Raw genomic sequence first — 19,436 nt, forward strand, 5'->3', positions numbered from 1 at the left:
GTTAGGAAGAGGCATAGAACCCTGCAATGGTGATTAGGTGTGTGGGATAGTAAGAAATGGAGAGAGAAGGGAATTTCAGAAGGTTTTTTTTTTTTTTTTCAAATCTTTTTGATAGGCACCGTTTCCAAAAAAGTTGTGCATTCAACAAAGTGAGAAAATAAGGATCCAAGTACCATTATTTTCCAAACTCATAGGCACTACCAACTTCTTCATCTAAAATAAAATCTATAGCATATTTTATGGACTTAATCCTTGTTTGAGTACTCATGCAGCATTCACACCAACTCAAGGTTGCTGATGTTTCTACGTTAACTTTTCTCTAATTGATGCTAGATTTTATCCTAGCAATTTCAAAGCTAACACTAAGCAAAGGAAGAGAATATGTTTCTAGAGACTATCGGGAACACTCCTTGTGATATCCCACATCAGATAGGGGAAAAAGTTCCTAAAGCTATATATGTATGAGCTCCTCTTAATCTTGTAGATGCGTTTTAAAGCCATGAGGACCCTTTGAGTGTAGATTGGACAATATCTACATGGTTGGAAGTGGGTTATGTATATGCAAATAATGCACCCCTAGGACACCAATAGAAAAACAAAAGAGTCATCTACAACCAATGCAATCACTAAAGAGAAAAAGAGAGGAATGATAAACTTCCAAACATCATCTAGATCGTAAAAATAGGTAACAACCAAAAACATCTTGCAAAGAGCTCCTTCCCCTTAACAATCATATGGTTTTGCTCCTTCCAAATGGTCCAAAACAAATAGAGAAGTGACATTCTTCAAACTTTTATTCTTTTCTTTCCTGAAAAATTCCCATGCCACCTAGACAGTCACTCTTTAACCAACCTTAGCAGCACTCATGTGACTCCAAAAAGTGCACAACCCAACCACCTTAAACCACCCGCTATACCATAATGAAGGAGGATATGGTTGACTGTTTTCTAATTGTTTCTACACAAACAACACCATTTAGCTAGAAGCCTTCCTCTTCTCTTCATTTGATCCAATATTAAGACCCTCTCCCAAATTGCCCCCTAAGGCTGCATCCTAAGCATAAAAACACACTTTTGTGGGGGTCATTGAGTTCCATATTTCTTTTGATGTGAGAGAGACTCCAAAAGTAGCTTTCAAAGAGCTAAAAAAAATAAAAAATTATAGAAAAGCTCCCATCCTCTTTTGTCTTTCCATGGCAGCCTATCCTCACAACCTTTAGTCTCCCCCACACACATTGAATTTGTTGAAGAAAAGCTTCCACAATAGTCAACTCCCAGTCATCGACGCTCCCTGAAAAAAAAAAGGATTTTAATACCCACCCGCTCCCATAGCTCCCCAAAGGTCCACTAAAGCATTTTTTGACCTTACAATTGAAATCAAAGTAGGAAAAGATTCCCTTAGTACAGCACCACTATACCACAATTCATGCCAAAACCTCACTCACCTGTTGTTGTCACCCACTTCAAAATTGGTTCTATCTTGAAACATCTCCTATCCTTTCCTAATTGCTTTTCAAAGCCAACTCCATAACCTTCCATCCTTTCTCCAGAGACCCATACTCCCACCTTCTTGCTAAGTTTACCTAGGGACAACCTGTCTCCATAATTTATCCCTACATGTGGCAATCTCTAATTCCACTTGCCTAACAGAGCCTGTTGATAACTGAAAGACTTCCAATACCTGGGACTTCTTTTTTCTTATTCATGCAAATTGCACTCCAAATAAATAGGAGAGGTTTCATTTCCAAAGACCAACCTCCCCACAGAAAATCCCACTGAATCTTGTGTAATCTCTTACCGACCCACCCTCCTAAGGATAATGAATATTGACATGAAGTAAATTGGAAAGCTGGATAAAGTGCTCTTCAAAAGGATTAGTCTGCCATCCTTTGATAAATATTGACACTTGCATGAATCTAACTTTTTAAAATCCCTCTCCTCCATGACATCCCAGGCTGTAGAAGATTGAAAAGAGCACATAGAGGAAGGCCAAGATAAGTGGAAGGTAATTTGCCCACCTTACAACTGAGCAACAAACCTAATCTTCAATTTAGGGACCTCTCCCATACAGATTAATTGGCTCTTCTCCAAATTTATGGTCAAACCTAAGACAGCTTCAAACCAGAAAGGAGTCCACTTCAAATATAATATTTTCTAGTGGTCTCCTCACAGAAAAGACTATCATCAGTAGTGTAAGTGAGAAACTTCTTCTCCTTTTCCTCTTCTCCCCAATTTAAAACCTGCTATGAATTCCCCTTCCCCTGCTCTATGACAAACCAAGGGCCTTCATGACTAGTAGGAACAAATAAGGGGATAGAGGATTCCCTTGTCTCAACCCCTTGAACTTTGAAAAGGGCCATAAGGAAAGCCATTTACCATCACAGAGAATTTTTACAGAAGATATGCACTATTTTATCCAATGGATCCATTTTGAGTCACCCCATTTTAAGTAGGGAATTCCAATTTACATGCTTGTAGGCTTCCTCAAATCCACCTTACAAACCACTGCTCTTTAACTCTTCATTCTAGAATCTATGGCATCATTGGCTATCAAAACTGCATCCAAATTTGATGGCCTTCAGAAAATTCATGTTGGTCTATAACACAATCGTCCTTACAACTTTCTCCAATCTATTAGCCAAGATCCTTCCCAAAATATTGTATAGACCTACTGAATTTATAGGCCTAAAATCCTTTGAATCTTTCCCTCCCCACTCCATAGGGATCAGCAAAAAAAGTAGTGTTAAAACTATCTCAAAAGATCTAAACTCAACTCAACATACCCAACATGTCCTTTTTGACAATATCCCAACGATTCTGTGAAAAATGTACAGTGAAACCATAAGGCCCAGAACTTTATTCTTGCATAAGCTGTCTAGAGCAGACTTTATCTCCTCTTCAGGAAAAGGTATCTCCAACCCAATGGAGTCAACTCAATCCAAAGATTTGAGAGCAATCCCCTCCAGAGGTGGCCTCTGCTCATGAGGCCCTGTATCTGCATGATTATGGAGTATTCTAGATACTTCTAGTCACTGCTATTAGATATCTCTAGTAAGACCAAGAAAGGAGGTCTTCTATTTGTTCCAAATTCTGTCAGGCATATGAACCTTCAATTATCATTCCAGTAGATTTCCTGAGTTGTGCTCATGAACATCCTTTGTATTTCCTATCGAAAACCAGAAAGTTTTCCAAGTAAAAAATCCTCTCCATCTGTTTGACAATTCATGGAAATTTTACTTTCCTCCTCAAAACCTAAGGAAAGCAATACCCCATGGGATTTTTTTTTTTTTTTTTTTGTAGTACCAAATCCTTCCATTGCCTTTTTCTTTGAATTCAAACAGCTTCCTCTTCAATGTATTCTCTCCATCTTCACAAATTTTATTCTCTTATTGTAATCCTGGCCAGTCAGGGGCAGTGGCAACTCTAGAGATCACAGTGCCTATCATTACCCCTTAGGACAAGCCTTTCACTGTTGGAGTTGCCATTGGATTCCCAGTTAACTTAAGAGGAACACTTTCAAGGACTTTGGAGATGATGACTTAAATAAAAGAAATGAAAAAAATAAAAATCTATCTTACCAGCTCTCAACCTTGTCTTTGGAGTTTTTTTCTTCCTTTCTTGTCACATAGAAGCTAGGAATTTACTCCTTAAAAACTCTTTGCCTAGAAAACTAGGATAAGTGGATGTGGGGAGAGAGTTTCAACATGGCATACAACTAATACCAGTCAAATCAAAGTAGGGCAGATAAATTAGATTGTCACATCGAAAATTGAAGTAACAAGTGACAGTGGATTCTGATGCTTCTTTTTCTGACCAGAAACAGCAAACTTCATTGAAGTGGATTAAAAGGTACAATGAAGATGAGAAATCCTTCCAAAACTTGCAAGATGTGATCAAAAGAGAGAGAGAATAAAACAAATCACAATTCAAAAGCAAAATAAGCAGTTCATCTTATGAATAAGATTCCCCATCCTTCTTCAATGAGTGCTTTCTGCATTTGAGTTCTCCTGTACTCCTTGGAGGGTAAAGGACCATTAAGGAAATGCTTCAGTTGACTTACAATCAAAAGTCTTAAATCCTTGTATCAGTGAAGATATGATGGATCAGAAACATACAAAAAATATCAGGCAAGACATCAATTTGCAAAAGGAAATAATCTCTTGACATATCAATTTCAATTTGGAAAATATAATAATAGTTAATCACAGAATATGAAAATTTTAAGTGAACTTTTAGGAAATGTTAATAGATACGGAAATACATGATCTGGAGTCTTTAGATTGCAAAAAGTACATAATAGTTAGCTAATAGAGAATGCTAAACAGAATCTTATAAGGCTCATCTTATCCCAAAATAGCATAACCCATTCAAACAGGGCCATCAACACAGAAAATCTAATAAATGTATAGACAATCCATAAATATTTTACAATAGTAAGATAAACCATTCATATACTAAAATAGTAATAGTCGCTTATTAAAAAGTTTATAAATATTAATTTATTACATTAGACTGAAGTGTGTCTCTGTATTATTTTACATCAATCAATCATAGAGATACTGCATAATATAAATGTAGACAAAAATTGTAAATTGGAAAATTATCAACTAATATTTGAAGCACATGAATATTGTGTAGTTGTCCTACAAAACAATGGGATAAGACAAAAAAGTTATGAATTGGAGAATCATACTGTCTTTGCACATAATTGAAAACTTCATGTTTATATATATATGCCCAACTGTTCAAAGTAATAAATTGAAGTGTTTATATTTTCATAATGCAAAGTATGAGTCCTCATTTAGATACAAAGTTTATTTCTGCAATGCACAGTTGGGAAGTTTTCCAGTTATTCTATCATATGTATGACTTCTTTGATGTTTTAACAGGTGAAGCAGCATCCAGTTCCAGAAGAGCAAGTTTCCATGGCTAAAATTCCCAGTGTCCAATTTATTAAGAAATTTATATACTGCAAGAGGAGTCAACTTTGTAAAGGATGTATGGATTGAGTTGCACTCCACAAGTAGCTCGGAAGATGAAGGCAAGCAATGGCTGTGCTTAAATCATCATTGACTTCATATAGGAGCTAATTAAAATACCATTATACCATTGTAGAACTCACAGGAGAGCTCAGAAAATGTCTACTAATCAATGCAATCAAACATGTTCACTTGATCCACTTAAGCATTAGTTCCTTAGCCTCACATTCTATGTACCCATTAAACCCAAATGTGCAAAAATATAATGCTTATATAGGTGATTGTTTGCATGAATTTCTCCTTGATTTGATTACAGATTCTCTAGTGAAATTTAGGTGGTGCTGGTGACCCTTTAGTAGAAAATTTGATCCCATTTATGGTGATGAATTATTGGGATATATATAATCTTTCTCTCGTGTTTTTCTTACTTCAATGAACTTTCTCAAATTATTTTTTAATTTATAAGAAGAATATTTCAAAACATATAGTAATTTTAATTGATTTTTAAGACTTTTAAACATATATTTTTTATATTTTATTATTATTTTTTAATTTTGGATTACTTATTTTTTATGCCAATCTTGACAGGAAGTGAATATTTTAAGGAAAAATAATTATGTTAGAATATATATATATATATATATATATATATGTATGTATGTATGTATGACAAATCATTATCTTCCATTTCTTTTTTCTGTTATCATGGTCAATCATCTTGCTTCCCTTTGGAAAGAAGCTTCCACTGTATTGTTACTAAAGTAATGATAGGAAAGTTTTGGTGTTTCCTGCTTTTCGTGTGCAGGAAAGCTCTTAGCTAGGTAATCTAGGGTGCATATTTACTAAGATCTTGGGGCTACTAGATTTAATTAGTGTAAGAATATAAAATTTTCAAAAGTAATTTTTAGATTGAGGTGTTAAAAATCTGTCCAATGTGGAGATTTCGAAAATTAGGTTTGTCTTTTGCTTTGTCCTTATAGTTTGGCACTAGTGTAGGGTAGCTACACACAACTTCTAAGATGGAAGAGCACAAAGTGTCTAATCCTACACCGTAATTAGTTCTCATGTGGGCTTAGGTGACTTAGTTGCATCATGAGCCTTAGTTGGGTTTTATATAAATTCTCATGTGCGCTTAGGTGACTTGGGTACATGATGAGCTTGAGTCAATTTTGCCTACAGGGTTCTAATTAATTAAGTAGTCATAATGAGCTTTAATTGATTATTTAGTTTAATTCAAAAGCCCTAAAAAAGAATCATAAATTCTTATGCAATCTTGCTTTATTTATTTATTTATCGAAATGCTCTTATACATGCACATGATTAAATCTAATTTCCCTCAAATCTTTGTGCCAACAAAGATTGTGAGTTCGAGCACTATCTATAAGAAAATATTGATTCTTCTAGAATCTAATTCTGAGTTGACTCAACATTCCATTAAAGAGAACAACTCCACTATAATATTTTATAATGTTAAATTGAGATAACAATTTATTAAATCTAATTTTAGATAATTTTCGAGTTTGAGACCTATCATTCATTGCATGTAGACTCTCCATGAGCTAATGTTTGTAATCTAATAAGATGATAATATTAGTCTCTCAAAATTACCTCTACAATCCTAAGGTTTGAAATCCTTCTATTTTGTGACTAATTGAAATATTTTGACTATAGAAGGCATATGCCAAATCTCACTTTAGAAATTGTTGCTAGTATAGATTTAATGATCACAAATCCTTAGGATCACCAAAGGGACACATTGTCTCAATTTCATGAGATATTATAATGCTTATCTTGAGAATACTTGTTTCCACTTGCTTTAATTAACAATGACTCAATTTTCAGGGAATAGATGACGACCTTAGGATCTCACTCATAGGTTAAAACCATTGAAGACTTCGGCCCTAACTCAATACTATAAAGGTTGAGAGTTTGTGCAACATAGTAGTTTGGTGAAGTCATGACTATCTGATAACTATCTCATGACTCATCATTGGTCTTATCCAATGTGTAACCATACATGTTAGTACATATACCATGTGAAACTTATCCTAATAACTAAAACAAGTCATTTCTCCAATTAGAAGGTAGTTCACTACAACATTAAATGGGTTACCTAAGTCTATGAATCTACTATAAACCATTCCTCAACTTGTAAGAAACTCATGACTTGAATTTTATATGTAACTCCTAATGCATTGAAGTCATGTATAATATAAATGATGCAGACCTAAATGCTTAGATAATAATAATGCAATCATGGATAGAAAAGTGAAAACTTAAATCATAATACAAATATATTGATGAAATCTTATTTTGTTACATTATGTCATGCTTTTAAGGGCTTTATCCTAATACTGCTCAAACAAACCTCCACTAGGAGTCAACCATTATTCTAGATGGTGTTAATCCGATCAAACACCCATTTCCTTTTCTTTTCTTTTCTATACTTCTATTCTTTTGCAAAACCAATTATCGTTCTGAAATTTATTAATAAATTTCCAATTTATTTTTAACTATTCTCATGTCATGCATTATATTTTATAAGCATTTTGGTCTGCATCTCTTGTATTGTACGTGACTTGGGTGCATTAGGAATTGCATGGAAGATCCAAGTGATGGGTTCTTTGCAAGTAGATGACTTGTTCATAGTCAGTTCACGGGTCTAGGCAACCCATTAGAGGTTGTAGTGCACTACCTCTTAATTGGAGGGATGGTTGGTCTTGACCATTGAGATGGGTTTTCCATGGTGAGTGCACTAATGTGTTTGGTTATATATTGGACAAGACCTATGGTGAGTCATGACATAAGGCTATCAAATTGTCATGAATTCACCAAACTACTTCATTAGGTTATCTCTCAACCTTGAGAGGATATTGAGCTTGTGCCAAAGTTAAAAATGACTTTGACCTATAGGTGAGATTGTAAGTTAATCATATATTCCCTATGGATTGGATCATTGTTGATAGAAGTCGGTAGCAATAGGTATTTTCAATAGAGACACTATGATATCCCACAAGATTGAGATAAGTGTCCTCTTGGGCAATCTTAAGGAGATGTGTTCATGTAAACTATGACCATAGTAGTTCCTTAAGTGGAACTTGACACAAGCTTTTGAAGAGCTAAGACATGTCAATTGAACACACAATAAGAGAAGTTGTAACTTAAGGATGATAGAAATAATCTTAAAAGGTTGATAACTTTCACTTTGTTAGACTACGGGAGACAGAACACAATTGATTGTTGGTCATGGACTTGAGTACTTAGTATGTCCTTGTTATTTATATAGGGTACTAGAGTGCATTTGATTTTCTATAGTGACATGTTGAATCAACTTTAGAATTGGCTTATGAGGGAACAAGTACTATCATATGGCTCCTACTGGTCCTTATTCACTCTCATATACCTTGTTAGTACAATCTATAAGGGTTAGGTTGACTCTTGGTTTACTTTTGTGAATAAGGGTGTTTTGATAATGACGTAAGCTTGCATAAGGGTAAATAAACAAAATCTTTGGATTAGGCTAACTGATTGATTAGATGACCATATTGGGTTAATTAATCAATTACGACTCATTTTGGACTAGATTAAGTAACCCAAGCCCGTAGGGGGCTCAAGACACTTAAGCCCCATTTAAGGAACCCTATAAATACTTCTTAAGAGGATAAGGTTTTCAAGAGAGTTGTCTTCCACCTCTCAAAAAGAGAAGAGAGAGTCACGGCCTCCACCCTCCCATACTTCCCACTGGTTATGCGCAAAGATTAAGGAAAAGTCATTGGGTGGAAGATCTTGGGTGTACAAGACTTCTGGAGGATTCAATCTTCATCTACATCGAAAAGAATAGATTTGGGAACGTCCAAATTTGAGATAATGTTTTCTAGTACTGATATCTAAATCCGTTTTGTATAAAAATATGCTTGTTTTCGTTGTGCATAGGATTTAGAAAAAGTCTAGAAAGATTCACATGCACTTAACCTAACCTAGGAAATAAAATTGAGAGATCTAGGTTTCCTTACACTAAGGATGTTCAAAATGATAGAGAAAGGAATTTAAAATTTGTAATGATGAAAACAATGATGGTGATATTTATTCATTTTTTTAAAACATTCATGAGACAATTCAAAGAGAAAAAAAGAGATGTGGTTTTGAATGAGAAAGGTTATAACATGTCAAGAGTTTCAATTCCATATATTTTGAGTATAAAGGAGAAGCAAACAAGGAAGAAGGTGAAGAAAGAAAATGTGATAATGACAGTGTGGGAGTTAAGGATGTTCAAAATGATAGAGTAGGGGTGTTTGAATTTCATAATGATGAAGGCAATGATAGTGACATATGTCACATTTTTTAGATATTCATAAGATAATTGAAAGAGAACAAAGGAGATATATGGTTATGAATGGGAGAGGTTGTAACATGTCAAACAACTTAGATCTAAAGGATCTAGAGGACCTATTTAATTCTTCTCTCTAATTCAATATCATTTTGCATCATCACCATAGTTTGAAAATATTAAAAACATTGATCATGTTGTATCTAGTGACTAGACCCCATAAGGAAGCACTCTTACAGGAAATTAAGGTGGAGAGTTCATAATTAGATAAATTTTTAATTCCAAAGCAGATTTGCAACATGTTGCAAAAATATACTCTATTAACTACACTAAAAGTATATTACTGTGTCATCGACAAAGAAGTTGTTGATCCTAAGATGTAAGAAAGTAAAGAGTCTTAGTATCCATAGAAACTTTATGCCATGGGATGAATATCTTTATTTGAAATAAACAAATATAATGGCACACGCACTTATGTGAATCCTTGTATGAACCAAGACCATCATCAATTGAACTCCAACTTAATTGTTGCACATATAGAGAGAGTGATTAAAACACAATTCACACTTTTTGTGGTTGTCCTTCAAACAAGTGGCATTTAAAAAATTGGGTGTCAAATCTCATACACCGAGATTATGAAGGAAAGCTTAAAGCCACGACTAAATGATTTGGTGATTTCTATAAGTCATACGCAAAATTGTTGCATTGTTTTGCTGCCTTAGAGCAAGTAAATCTAAGATGTATTGTAATATTTAAAACATGCTTATGGAATATGTGAAACAAGGACTTTCAATGAGTTTTTTAGACATTTCATCCTTTTATAGAGGGATTCAAGGGTTATCACCCTGTTTTAACTATTGATGACAAACACTTGTTTGGAAAGTATAAGGATGTTGGCATCTTAGATCTAAGCAATGAAAGCAATACCAATTTTTCAAAAAATTGACCTTTAAGGTTAAAATACTAACCTTTAGGTTTGGATGTTCCAAACCTTAAATTGAAGTGTTGAAGAATCAAATTGATGTCATTGAAAGTCTCATAAACTCAACCTCTTTCACCCGATGACTCTTCCTTGATCTTGGCACACTTCCAGTGATGGGGAAGAAATGATGGAGGTTATGATTCTCTTTCTCTCTAGAGGTGGAAGACAACTGTATGGGAAAACTATGGAAACCCTAACCCTTAAAGGGATATTTATAGAGTAACCTAATGAGCTTAAGTGACTTAAGCACACTAAGTGCTTGGGTCACTTAATCTAACCCAATAAAGTCTACCAATTAATCAATTAGCCTAATCTAGAGACCTTGTTCACTTACCTATGTGCAACCTTCTATAATTACCAAAAATGCCCTTATGTGCAAAACTGAACCTAGAGCCAATCCAACCCTTATAAACCATGTCGATAAAGTACATGAGCTCAAGTGGGGACCATTGTGACCCATAAGAGTACTAACTTTCTCATAATCTAATTTTGAAGTTGATTCAACATCCCACTATAGAGAATCAATTGAACTCTAATATTCTATGTAAATAACAACATGACACACCATGTGCTTAGGGTTTATGACATTTTATCCATTGTGTTTAGTCTCCCCATGAATTGGTGTTCATACTTTAATAAGGTGAAAGCTATCTGCCTTTCAAGACTACCTCTACTAGCCTTGAGTTACAGATCCTCATATTGTGTGTTTAACTAACATGTTTTAGCTTTCAAAGAACCTATGTCAAGTTCCACTTAAGGAACTATTATTATCATAGTTTTCATGAATACACTTGCTTAAGAACACCCAATGGGACACTTTGTCTCAATCCCATGAGATATCATGGTCTCTATGGAGAATACCTATTGCTATTGACTTCCATCAACAATGACCCAATGCATAGGGAATACATGATCAACTTACGATTTCACTCATAGGTCAAAGTCACTACTAACTTAGCACAAACTCAATATTCTCTCAAGGTTGAGAGATAACATAATGAAGTAGCTTGGTGAATTCATTACTACTTGATAGCCTTTAGTTATGACTCATTATAGGTCCTATCTAATGTCTAACCATACAAACTAGTGCACTCACCATGGGAAACTCATCCTGATGGCCAAGACCAACCATCCCTCTAATTAAGAGGTAGTGCACTACATGTTAGGAAACCCTGGATTGCTCCATTCCTATGCCTTGGATTGTTAGGGTGCATGAAAATCTATCCTAAGCTCTCTAAATCTATCTCAACTGAAAACTTAGTATTAAAAAAATAATATTACTACCATAGAAAACATAAATCTAGAGAATAATGTCATATACCTTTGATCTGAATGTTACTAGATTGATTCCAGTCAATATAGAATACTTTAAACTCATAGTAGATCTTGTAAACTCCATGATCTTTCACCCGATGACTCCTCGTTAAGTCTAGGCACTAAGATGGTGTAGATCTCAAGGCTAGAGGCTAGAGTTCTTTCTCTGGACTATAGGGAGAAAATGACAAAAATTAGAAACTGTAACCCTTAAAGGGGGTATTTATAGGCTTAGTATTAGACTTAAGTGACTTAAGCCCACCATAGGCTGGGGTCACTTAATCTAACCTAAAAAGGTTAATTAACCCAATAGGGTTCTAATTAATCAATTAGCCTAGTTAAGAGATACTGTTCACTTATCCTTGTGCAACCTTACATAATTTCTAAAACACCCTTATGCACAAAAGTGAACTAAAAACCCATCCAACTCTCATAAACTGTGTCATCAAGGAATATGAGTTCGAGTGGGGACCATTGGGACTTATAAGACATACTAACTCCCTTATAATTAAATTCTAAAGTTGACTCAACATCCCACTATAGAGAGTCAATTGCACTCCAATACCCTATGCATATAACAACGAGACACCAAATGCTTAGTTCTGTGACCTACTATCCACACCTCCTCAGGATCACCTAAGTGGACACATTGTCTCAAGTCCATGAGATATCATGGTGCCTCTATTGAGAATACCTATTGCTATTGACTTTCATAAACAATGACCCAATCCATAAGGAATATATGATCAACTTACGATCTCACCTATATGTTAAAGATACTGCTAACTTTTTCACAAGCTTAATATTCTCTCAAGGTTGAGAGACTATACAATATAACAACTTGGTAAAGTCATGACTACCTGATGGTCTTAGATCATGACTCATCGTAGGTCTTGTTCAATGTATAACCATACACACTAGTGGACTCATCATGAGAACTCCATCTCGATAGCCAAGACCAGTCATCCTTCCAATTTAGAAGTGGTGCACTACAACCTCAAATAGATTGCCTAAGTCCATGACTGAGCTATGAACAAATCATTTACTTGAAAAGAACCCATGACTTCGATCTTCCATGAAACTTCTAATGCACCCAAGTCATGTACAATGTAAGAGATGCTAGGCCAAAATGCTCATAGAGTATATAATGCACGGAATAAGGATAAATAAAAGTGAACCTAAAATATCATTAAATGAATAATATATTTCAAATCTGTTACGTTATGTCATGCTTTTAAAGGCTTTATCCTAACATTACAACTTTAAATGGCTTGTCTGAGTTCACATACCAGCTATGAACAAATCATCCACTTGCAAGGAACCCATGACTTGGATCTTCTATGCAACTCTTAATGCACTCAAGTCATGTACAATGCTAGAGATGTTAGGCGAGAATGCTCATAAAGTGTAATGCATGGAATAGTGATAGATAAAAGTGAAACTAGAATATTATTAAATAAATAATAAGATTCCAAATCTATTACATCATGTCATATTTTTAAGGGCTCTATCCTAATAGAGAACACTATAATTATTATCATGGATTGTGATAGAAATAATCAATTGTTCCCTCTTAATTTTGCACTTATTGAGAGTGGAAATGTTAATGGTTAGGGTTGTTTTTAGCATGTATTGCAAATTGAGACACTAAAAGAAGGGGTTTTAATTTTATTAATGTCTAATGGTCAATCCAAGCATTATGGTTGTAATTGCCAATATTTATCTTGGTTGGTCCAAGACAAATGCATGTCATTAGATTTGTATGCACCGTGTTGCTGGCAACTTTATGATCTAATTTAAAGGGCATATGCTTGAAAAAAATTCTGTGTAGAGTAGCCCTAGAAACTAAGGTAGAAAATTTCAATATGCATATGGACATAATTAAAGGATTAATCAAGATGTAGTATGGTTTTAGTATATGAATTTATAAGGAAATGATATTTTAATAATTATTTATTTCATTTATTTTTCTTTTTTTACAATTCCTCTTGTTGAATCTTTTTAAAGATATATGAAAGGTTATGGGTCATTTCAAGTTAATAAAAAACTTATGTGTTTTCCAATAATTTGACCAAATAAGGTTTTACCATTTCTTGATTTCCATAAACTACTTTATCTCCTCAATTTTGTCTATAGGTATTTTTTTTATTGATATTGTTGATTTTTTTTCTAATAATAACTATATAATGCAATAAATTTAGATTTTCAAAGAGTAATCCATTATAAAAATTTTAAAAACTTTAGTAAATTCTATCATAATATAACTATCTATTATTCCTTTAATCTTACTGTAGACCCCGCATTTCGGCTCATGCATTTTCCACTCGATCGCGAGCTCGATTTTTATTTTAAAATGATTTTATTTGTTCAAAAATGACTGGGAGTCGCCACTTATTTTTGTTTTATTTTTAAAAGGGTAAACAAAATAAGAAAGAAAACCCTAAGTGTGACTCCTTATTTTGGAAAAGGTGGTCTGTGAAAAACTGGATCGGGCTCGGGGGTTAGGTTACTTATCGGGAAGGTACGACAAAGACCATAGCACCCCTCTAAGTCCCTAAAGTCGGGTCTCTATTAATAAAATGAAGCTGACATGGCGATTGATGAGGTAATCAATGAATAATCAGCATGATCGCATGTGTGAGAATCGAAACACTCAATAAAGAATGATCGAAGTGGGAGCAAGGCATACCTTGGCATCAAACGATCAATGTGCCTCAGGAGAAAGAGGGTCAGTGCACAATTAAGAAATAATCCCATGCATGTCATAGAGTAGAATAAATCAATAATGTATGACGGTCGAATCAATCAATCAATCATAAAATCACATATGTCGGGCTCCCACCAAAACCCATTCATTTTGCATGAATTAATATCACATATTCCATTATTCTGGAGTTATGAAAAATTCATTCACGCTTATTAAAAATCAAGAGGAGCAGAAGATTGTTATGAGAACCAGAGTGGAATTAAAACTATTTGAGAGAAAATTGGATTTTTGAAGTTTATTTGAAAAATTGGAGTCTCGAAGATTACTTGAAAATTGGAGTTTCAGAGTTTATTTGAAGATCAGATATTTAGAAATTAAATGTAAGAATGAGAATTTTAGAAATTAAATTCAAAAGAGATTGGAATTTTGAAAATGATTTAAGAGTTCGGATTTAAAAAAAAAAAATTAAATTACGAAAATTAGGACCTTGGAAATTAGATTTTGAAAGAAATGAGAATCGAAAATTATTTGAGAAGGAGAAGCTATGGAAATTGAATTATAAAAATTGGAAATCTTGGAAATCATTCGAAGGCGGAGTTTTTAGAAATAAACAAATAAAATGATAATAATCATGATAATAATAATAAGTAACAGAATAAATGCGAGAATTGACATATTGGAAATTGAAAATTAAGTTCAAAAATTGGAAAATGGGAATTTCAAAGAACTAAATTTGGAAATCGGAATTTTGAAGAATTATTTAAAGATGAAATTTTTAAATAAATGAATAAGTGAATAAATAAATGAATGGAATAATAATAATGACGAAATAATAATGATTGGGTAAATAATTGCAGGAGTTAGGGTTTCGGAAATCGAAAATTAGACCTAGGGATTGGAAATTTGATGAATTACTTAGGGATGGAATTTTAAATAAACGAACAATCGAATAAATAAATGAATAAAATAACCAAAAATATTAACGATTGGATAAATAATCACGAAGATGGGAATTTTGGAAATTGGAAGTTGAATTTAGAGATTGGGAAATTTGAAGAATTATTTAGAGGGGGGATTTTAAATAAGTGGATAAGTGGATGAGTGAATAAGTAAATGAATGGAATAATAACGATGGTGAAATAATAAAGATCAGGTAAATAATTGCGAAAGACGGGATTTTTAGGGATTGGAGATTAAACTTAGAGAATGAAAATTTAAGAAATTATTTAGAGATGAGATCTTTGATATATGAATAATTAAATAAATAAATGGATGTGATAACATTAATAACGAGAATAATCATTAAACAGCGGGATATGAATGGTGGAGTTTTTGAGATTGGAAATTAAATTTGGAAGTCGGGTTTTGAAGAATTGAACTTTAATGATTGAATAAATAAATAAACATGGAATAATAATGCCTATTAACAAAAATAATATTTAAACGAATAAAAAATGAATAGTGGGATTTTTGAGATTGAAAATTAAATTAGGACGTTGGATTTTTGAAGAATTGGACTTTAATGAATGTGATTCTTAGAAGAGGATAAATAAATACATACGAAATAATAATAATAATTAACAAACATAATATCTAAATGAGTGAAATTGAATAGTGGGAATTTTGAGATTGAAAATTAAATTTGGACGTTGAATTTTTGAAGAATTGGACTTTAATGAATGTGATTCCTTGAAGAGGATAAATAAATACATACGAAATAATAATAATAATTAACAAACATAATATTTAAATGAGTGAAATTGAATAGTGGGAATTTTGAGATTGAAAATTAAATTTGGACGTTGGATTTTTGAAAGATTGGACTTTAAATAAATAAATAAATATGGGATAATAATACTCATTAACGAAAATAACATTTAAACGAATAAAAAAGAATAGTGGAATTTTTAGGATTGAAAATTAAATTAGGACATTGGATTTTTGAAGGATTGGACTTTAATGAATGAGAATTTTAGAAGAGGATAAATAAATACATATGAAATAATAATAATAATTAAAAAACATAATATTTTAACGAGTGAAATTCAATAGTGGAAATTTTGAGATTGAAAATTAAATTTGAAAATCAGAATTTTTTTTTTGAAGAATTGCTTAAGGACATAAGTTTTGAAAATAGAATTTAAAACTCGGAATTTAGAAAATTCATTGAGAAACTAGAGCTCCTTTTTTTTTTTTTTTTTGGAAATAGATAAATAAATCAATTATGAAAATTAGGAATCTGAAGATTATTCAAAATTGAAACAACCTAATGGGCTAACTAAATGTGAGTATGGGCCACCTTAATAAGGGGGGCTAGCATAAGGCCCTTTCTCAACGCAAATGGGCCTGGGCTCCAACCCAGGCCCATATCCATCATCATGGACAGGTCCAAACCCCAAACCCCATCACAACCCACTTATTTGAGAAGACATTGCCCTCCATCAACATGCTTGGGCTGGGCTTCTTCTCAAGCCCAATATCCGTCACCAATGGGCAAGCCCAAGACTCCACCTCCTTCACAGCCCGCCCCTCCACCTGGGAAACATCTCCTAGAGGAAGCTTCCACCACCGGCGAGACGATGGAGAGGGAAGCAGTGGTGGTAGTCCGACGGCATCCAGAAGACGTTGTCGCTATTGCTGGTGACCGGCACGACTGTCCACATGGTCGGAGCAGTTCGAGGCAAACCATGTGCCAGCATCGAGGAAGAATCCGCTTGCAACCTCGAGGTGCGACTATTGCCGGCTTGGTCAGTGAAGAGAAAGTTGCAGGCAATGAGCAATGGAGGACGGGGGATGGTGGTAAGACGACCTTCAGACGCTTCAATGGCATGGTGAATGAGCTCATAGTTCGGCGTGGAGGCACTGAAGCACGAGGTGGTTATGCGTGCTTGAAGCACCTTTGTGAAGTATGCTGCAACTCGCCCCGGTGATGTCCTGAACAATGACGATAATGCTGGGATTCTGTCACGACCCAAATTCTGGGCGACCCAAAATTTGGCCCGTGACCCCAGGTCAAAGGTTTGACCCTAAGGGTTTCTCCTATTCTACGTTGGCAGTCAACTAAAACACTCTGAATTTTTTTTTTTCACATATAAGTCCCACTAGGGTTCTCACCAACTAACAATATTTTAAAACCTTACTCAAACACATCAAGATTTAATAAACATCATTGCATCCCAAAATAAAGTTTCATAAAAATCCCCTTAATCAAACTAAGGTCTTATTACATTATCCATAATTCACTTATTACAAGGTCTCAATGCCACAAACACAATAAAAAAAATAAAACCTTTCCACTAAACCGCTCCAGGGGCATCCTAAAGTCCTCCCTGTCCCATCTGTGGATCCTCAAGAGTGATATCTGCATCTAAAAAGATATAAAAATGAAGGGGTGAGCATTTCCACATTGCTCAGTAGGGTGCCTAACACCCATAGGGTTAATGGGGGATTACTATATTTTGAGAACCCAAACGCAACAGTTCACCAATATAAATCAAGTCACCCAATTTAACATATAACATTAAACTCAATTCCACAACATCCAATCATTAAATGAATGCATATAAACGTATGACACGCAATCATACAATGCACTATCGTTCTCGGCTTTCACCGAAGGATACGTGTCCGCACCCAAATATACTCTCCATTCGGAGTCTTCCCGGGGTAAACTTTTGGGTCTTTCACCCTAGGGATCTCTTTCCCTTCTTAGTTCACCTCACACGGGCTTTCACTTTTCATCACTATTTTATTTTTTTTCCATTTCATACACTTTTCACAATTTTTTTTTTCTTCATACAACCATGATGCAAATGAATGCCACAAACTCCAAAATTCCTTAATAATTTCAACAATTCCAACATTTTCAATAACCCAATAAAATAAAATTTTCACATTAAAATTCCCGAAAATATACCAACGAATTTTCGGAAATTCACACATCAATATACTTGAATTTATATCACAATTTCAGAAATTTTCAATAATTCTAATAATTCCTAATATTTGAAAATAACTAATTTTTCACAATAAAATTACCGCAAATATTCCAATCAATTTTCAAAAATTCATAAATCACTAGATTTGAAATCTTGCCCTAATTCCGAAATTTTCCTACATTTCTAACAATTTTTAACAACCTAAAATAATTATTTATCAATTACAAAGAATTCTGAAAATTACAAAAAAATTCAGAAAAAATCTCAAATCATTCCAAAAAATTCACACAACATCACAATTACCTATTTAACTCATAATTATCAGATTTATAATTTTTTTCCAATGAAAAATACATTAAATTTGAGTTTTAGGGTTAGTTTTCCCCTACCAAAAATTTGAGAATTTGGCCGTTAAAAATGAAATCAGCCACCATAGACTTGTTCCTCTAGTCGAATAGAGTATTTCCTCCGAATTTGGGCCAAAACAGAGATCGTTTGGTCGTCCAAACGGCCAGTCAAAGATCCGGCGAGTGCCCTAATTCCACAGCCGCCACTCCTTTCTTCTCCCTGCGTTATGCCCTTTAAAAAAAAAAAAACTCCTCATTTTCCTTTTTTTTTTAACAGCCCACTTCGCATGGCTTTTAAAAGCCACCAACCACTTAAGCCCATATCCAAGCCCAACTCAATTCCTTTCTTTTTAACAATCCATACCACATTCACATGGCCCAAGTTTAATAACCCATTTGAATATTTTCATTTCTTTTCTTTTATTTTACTTTTCTTTTGTTTATTCTATTTGTTTTATTTGATTTCCAATTCTTTTTTTTTTAACACACAAATTTATTTATTACCACCAATCTAAAACTAATTTTCTCAATTTTATTATTCATCAATTTAATTTAATTAATTAATTAATTTTTCTTAATTAATTCTAATTAATCTTAATTTATTTATTTTTCGTTTTCGTTTTTGTTTTTCGTTTCCGGAAATTTCCAATTTCTAAAATCCTAAGAAATTTTCTACCCTAAGGCTAACATGGCATAAACTTTCAACTCGTTTAATTGACCGGAAAAAAAAAAACGAATTTCACCAATCCGAAATTGACACGTGTTCTCCAAACACTTTTCTTTTTTTACTTTTCAACCATCACACAAAATAAGACTTTTCAAACTAAAAAGGCTAACGTGGCA

At 33.7% G+C, this 19,436-nt stretch overlaps 1 protein-coding gene across 1 annotated transcript in view; it reads left to right on the forward strand.

The window, feature by feature from the left end:
* The window catches only part of LOC100264300 (sodium/hydrogen exchanger 6), a 47,544-nt gene extending 42,272 nt beyond the window's left edge, over positions 1-5,272 (forward strand). The window contains exon 22 of the mRNA XM_002271829.5: positions 4,889-5,272. Within this exon, the coding sequence (XP_002271865.1) occupies positions 4,889-4,932 (44 nt within the window). The 3' untranslated portion in view covers positions 4,933-5,272. The remainder of the gene's footprint in view (positions 1-4,888) is intronic.
* Positions 5,273-19,436: the final 14,164 nt, after the last annotated feature.

Source organism: Vitis vinifera, chromosome 15 (assembly GCF_030704535.1).
Source record: "Vitis vinifera cultivar Pinot Noir 40024 chromosome 15, ASM3070453v1".
NCBI lineage: Eukaryota > Viridiplantae > Streptophyta > Magnoliopsida > Vitales > Vitaceae > Vitis > Vitis vinifera.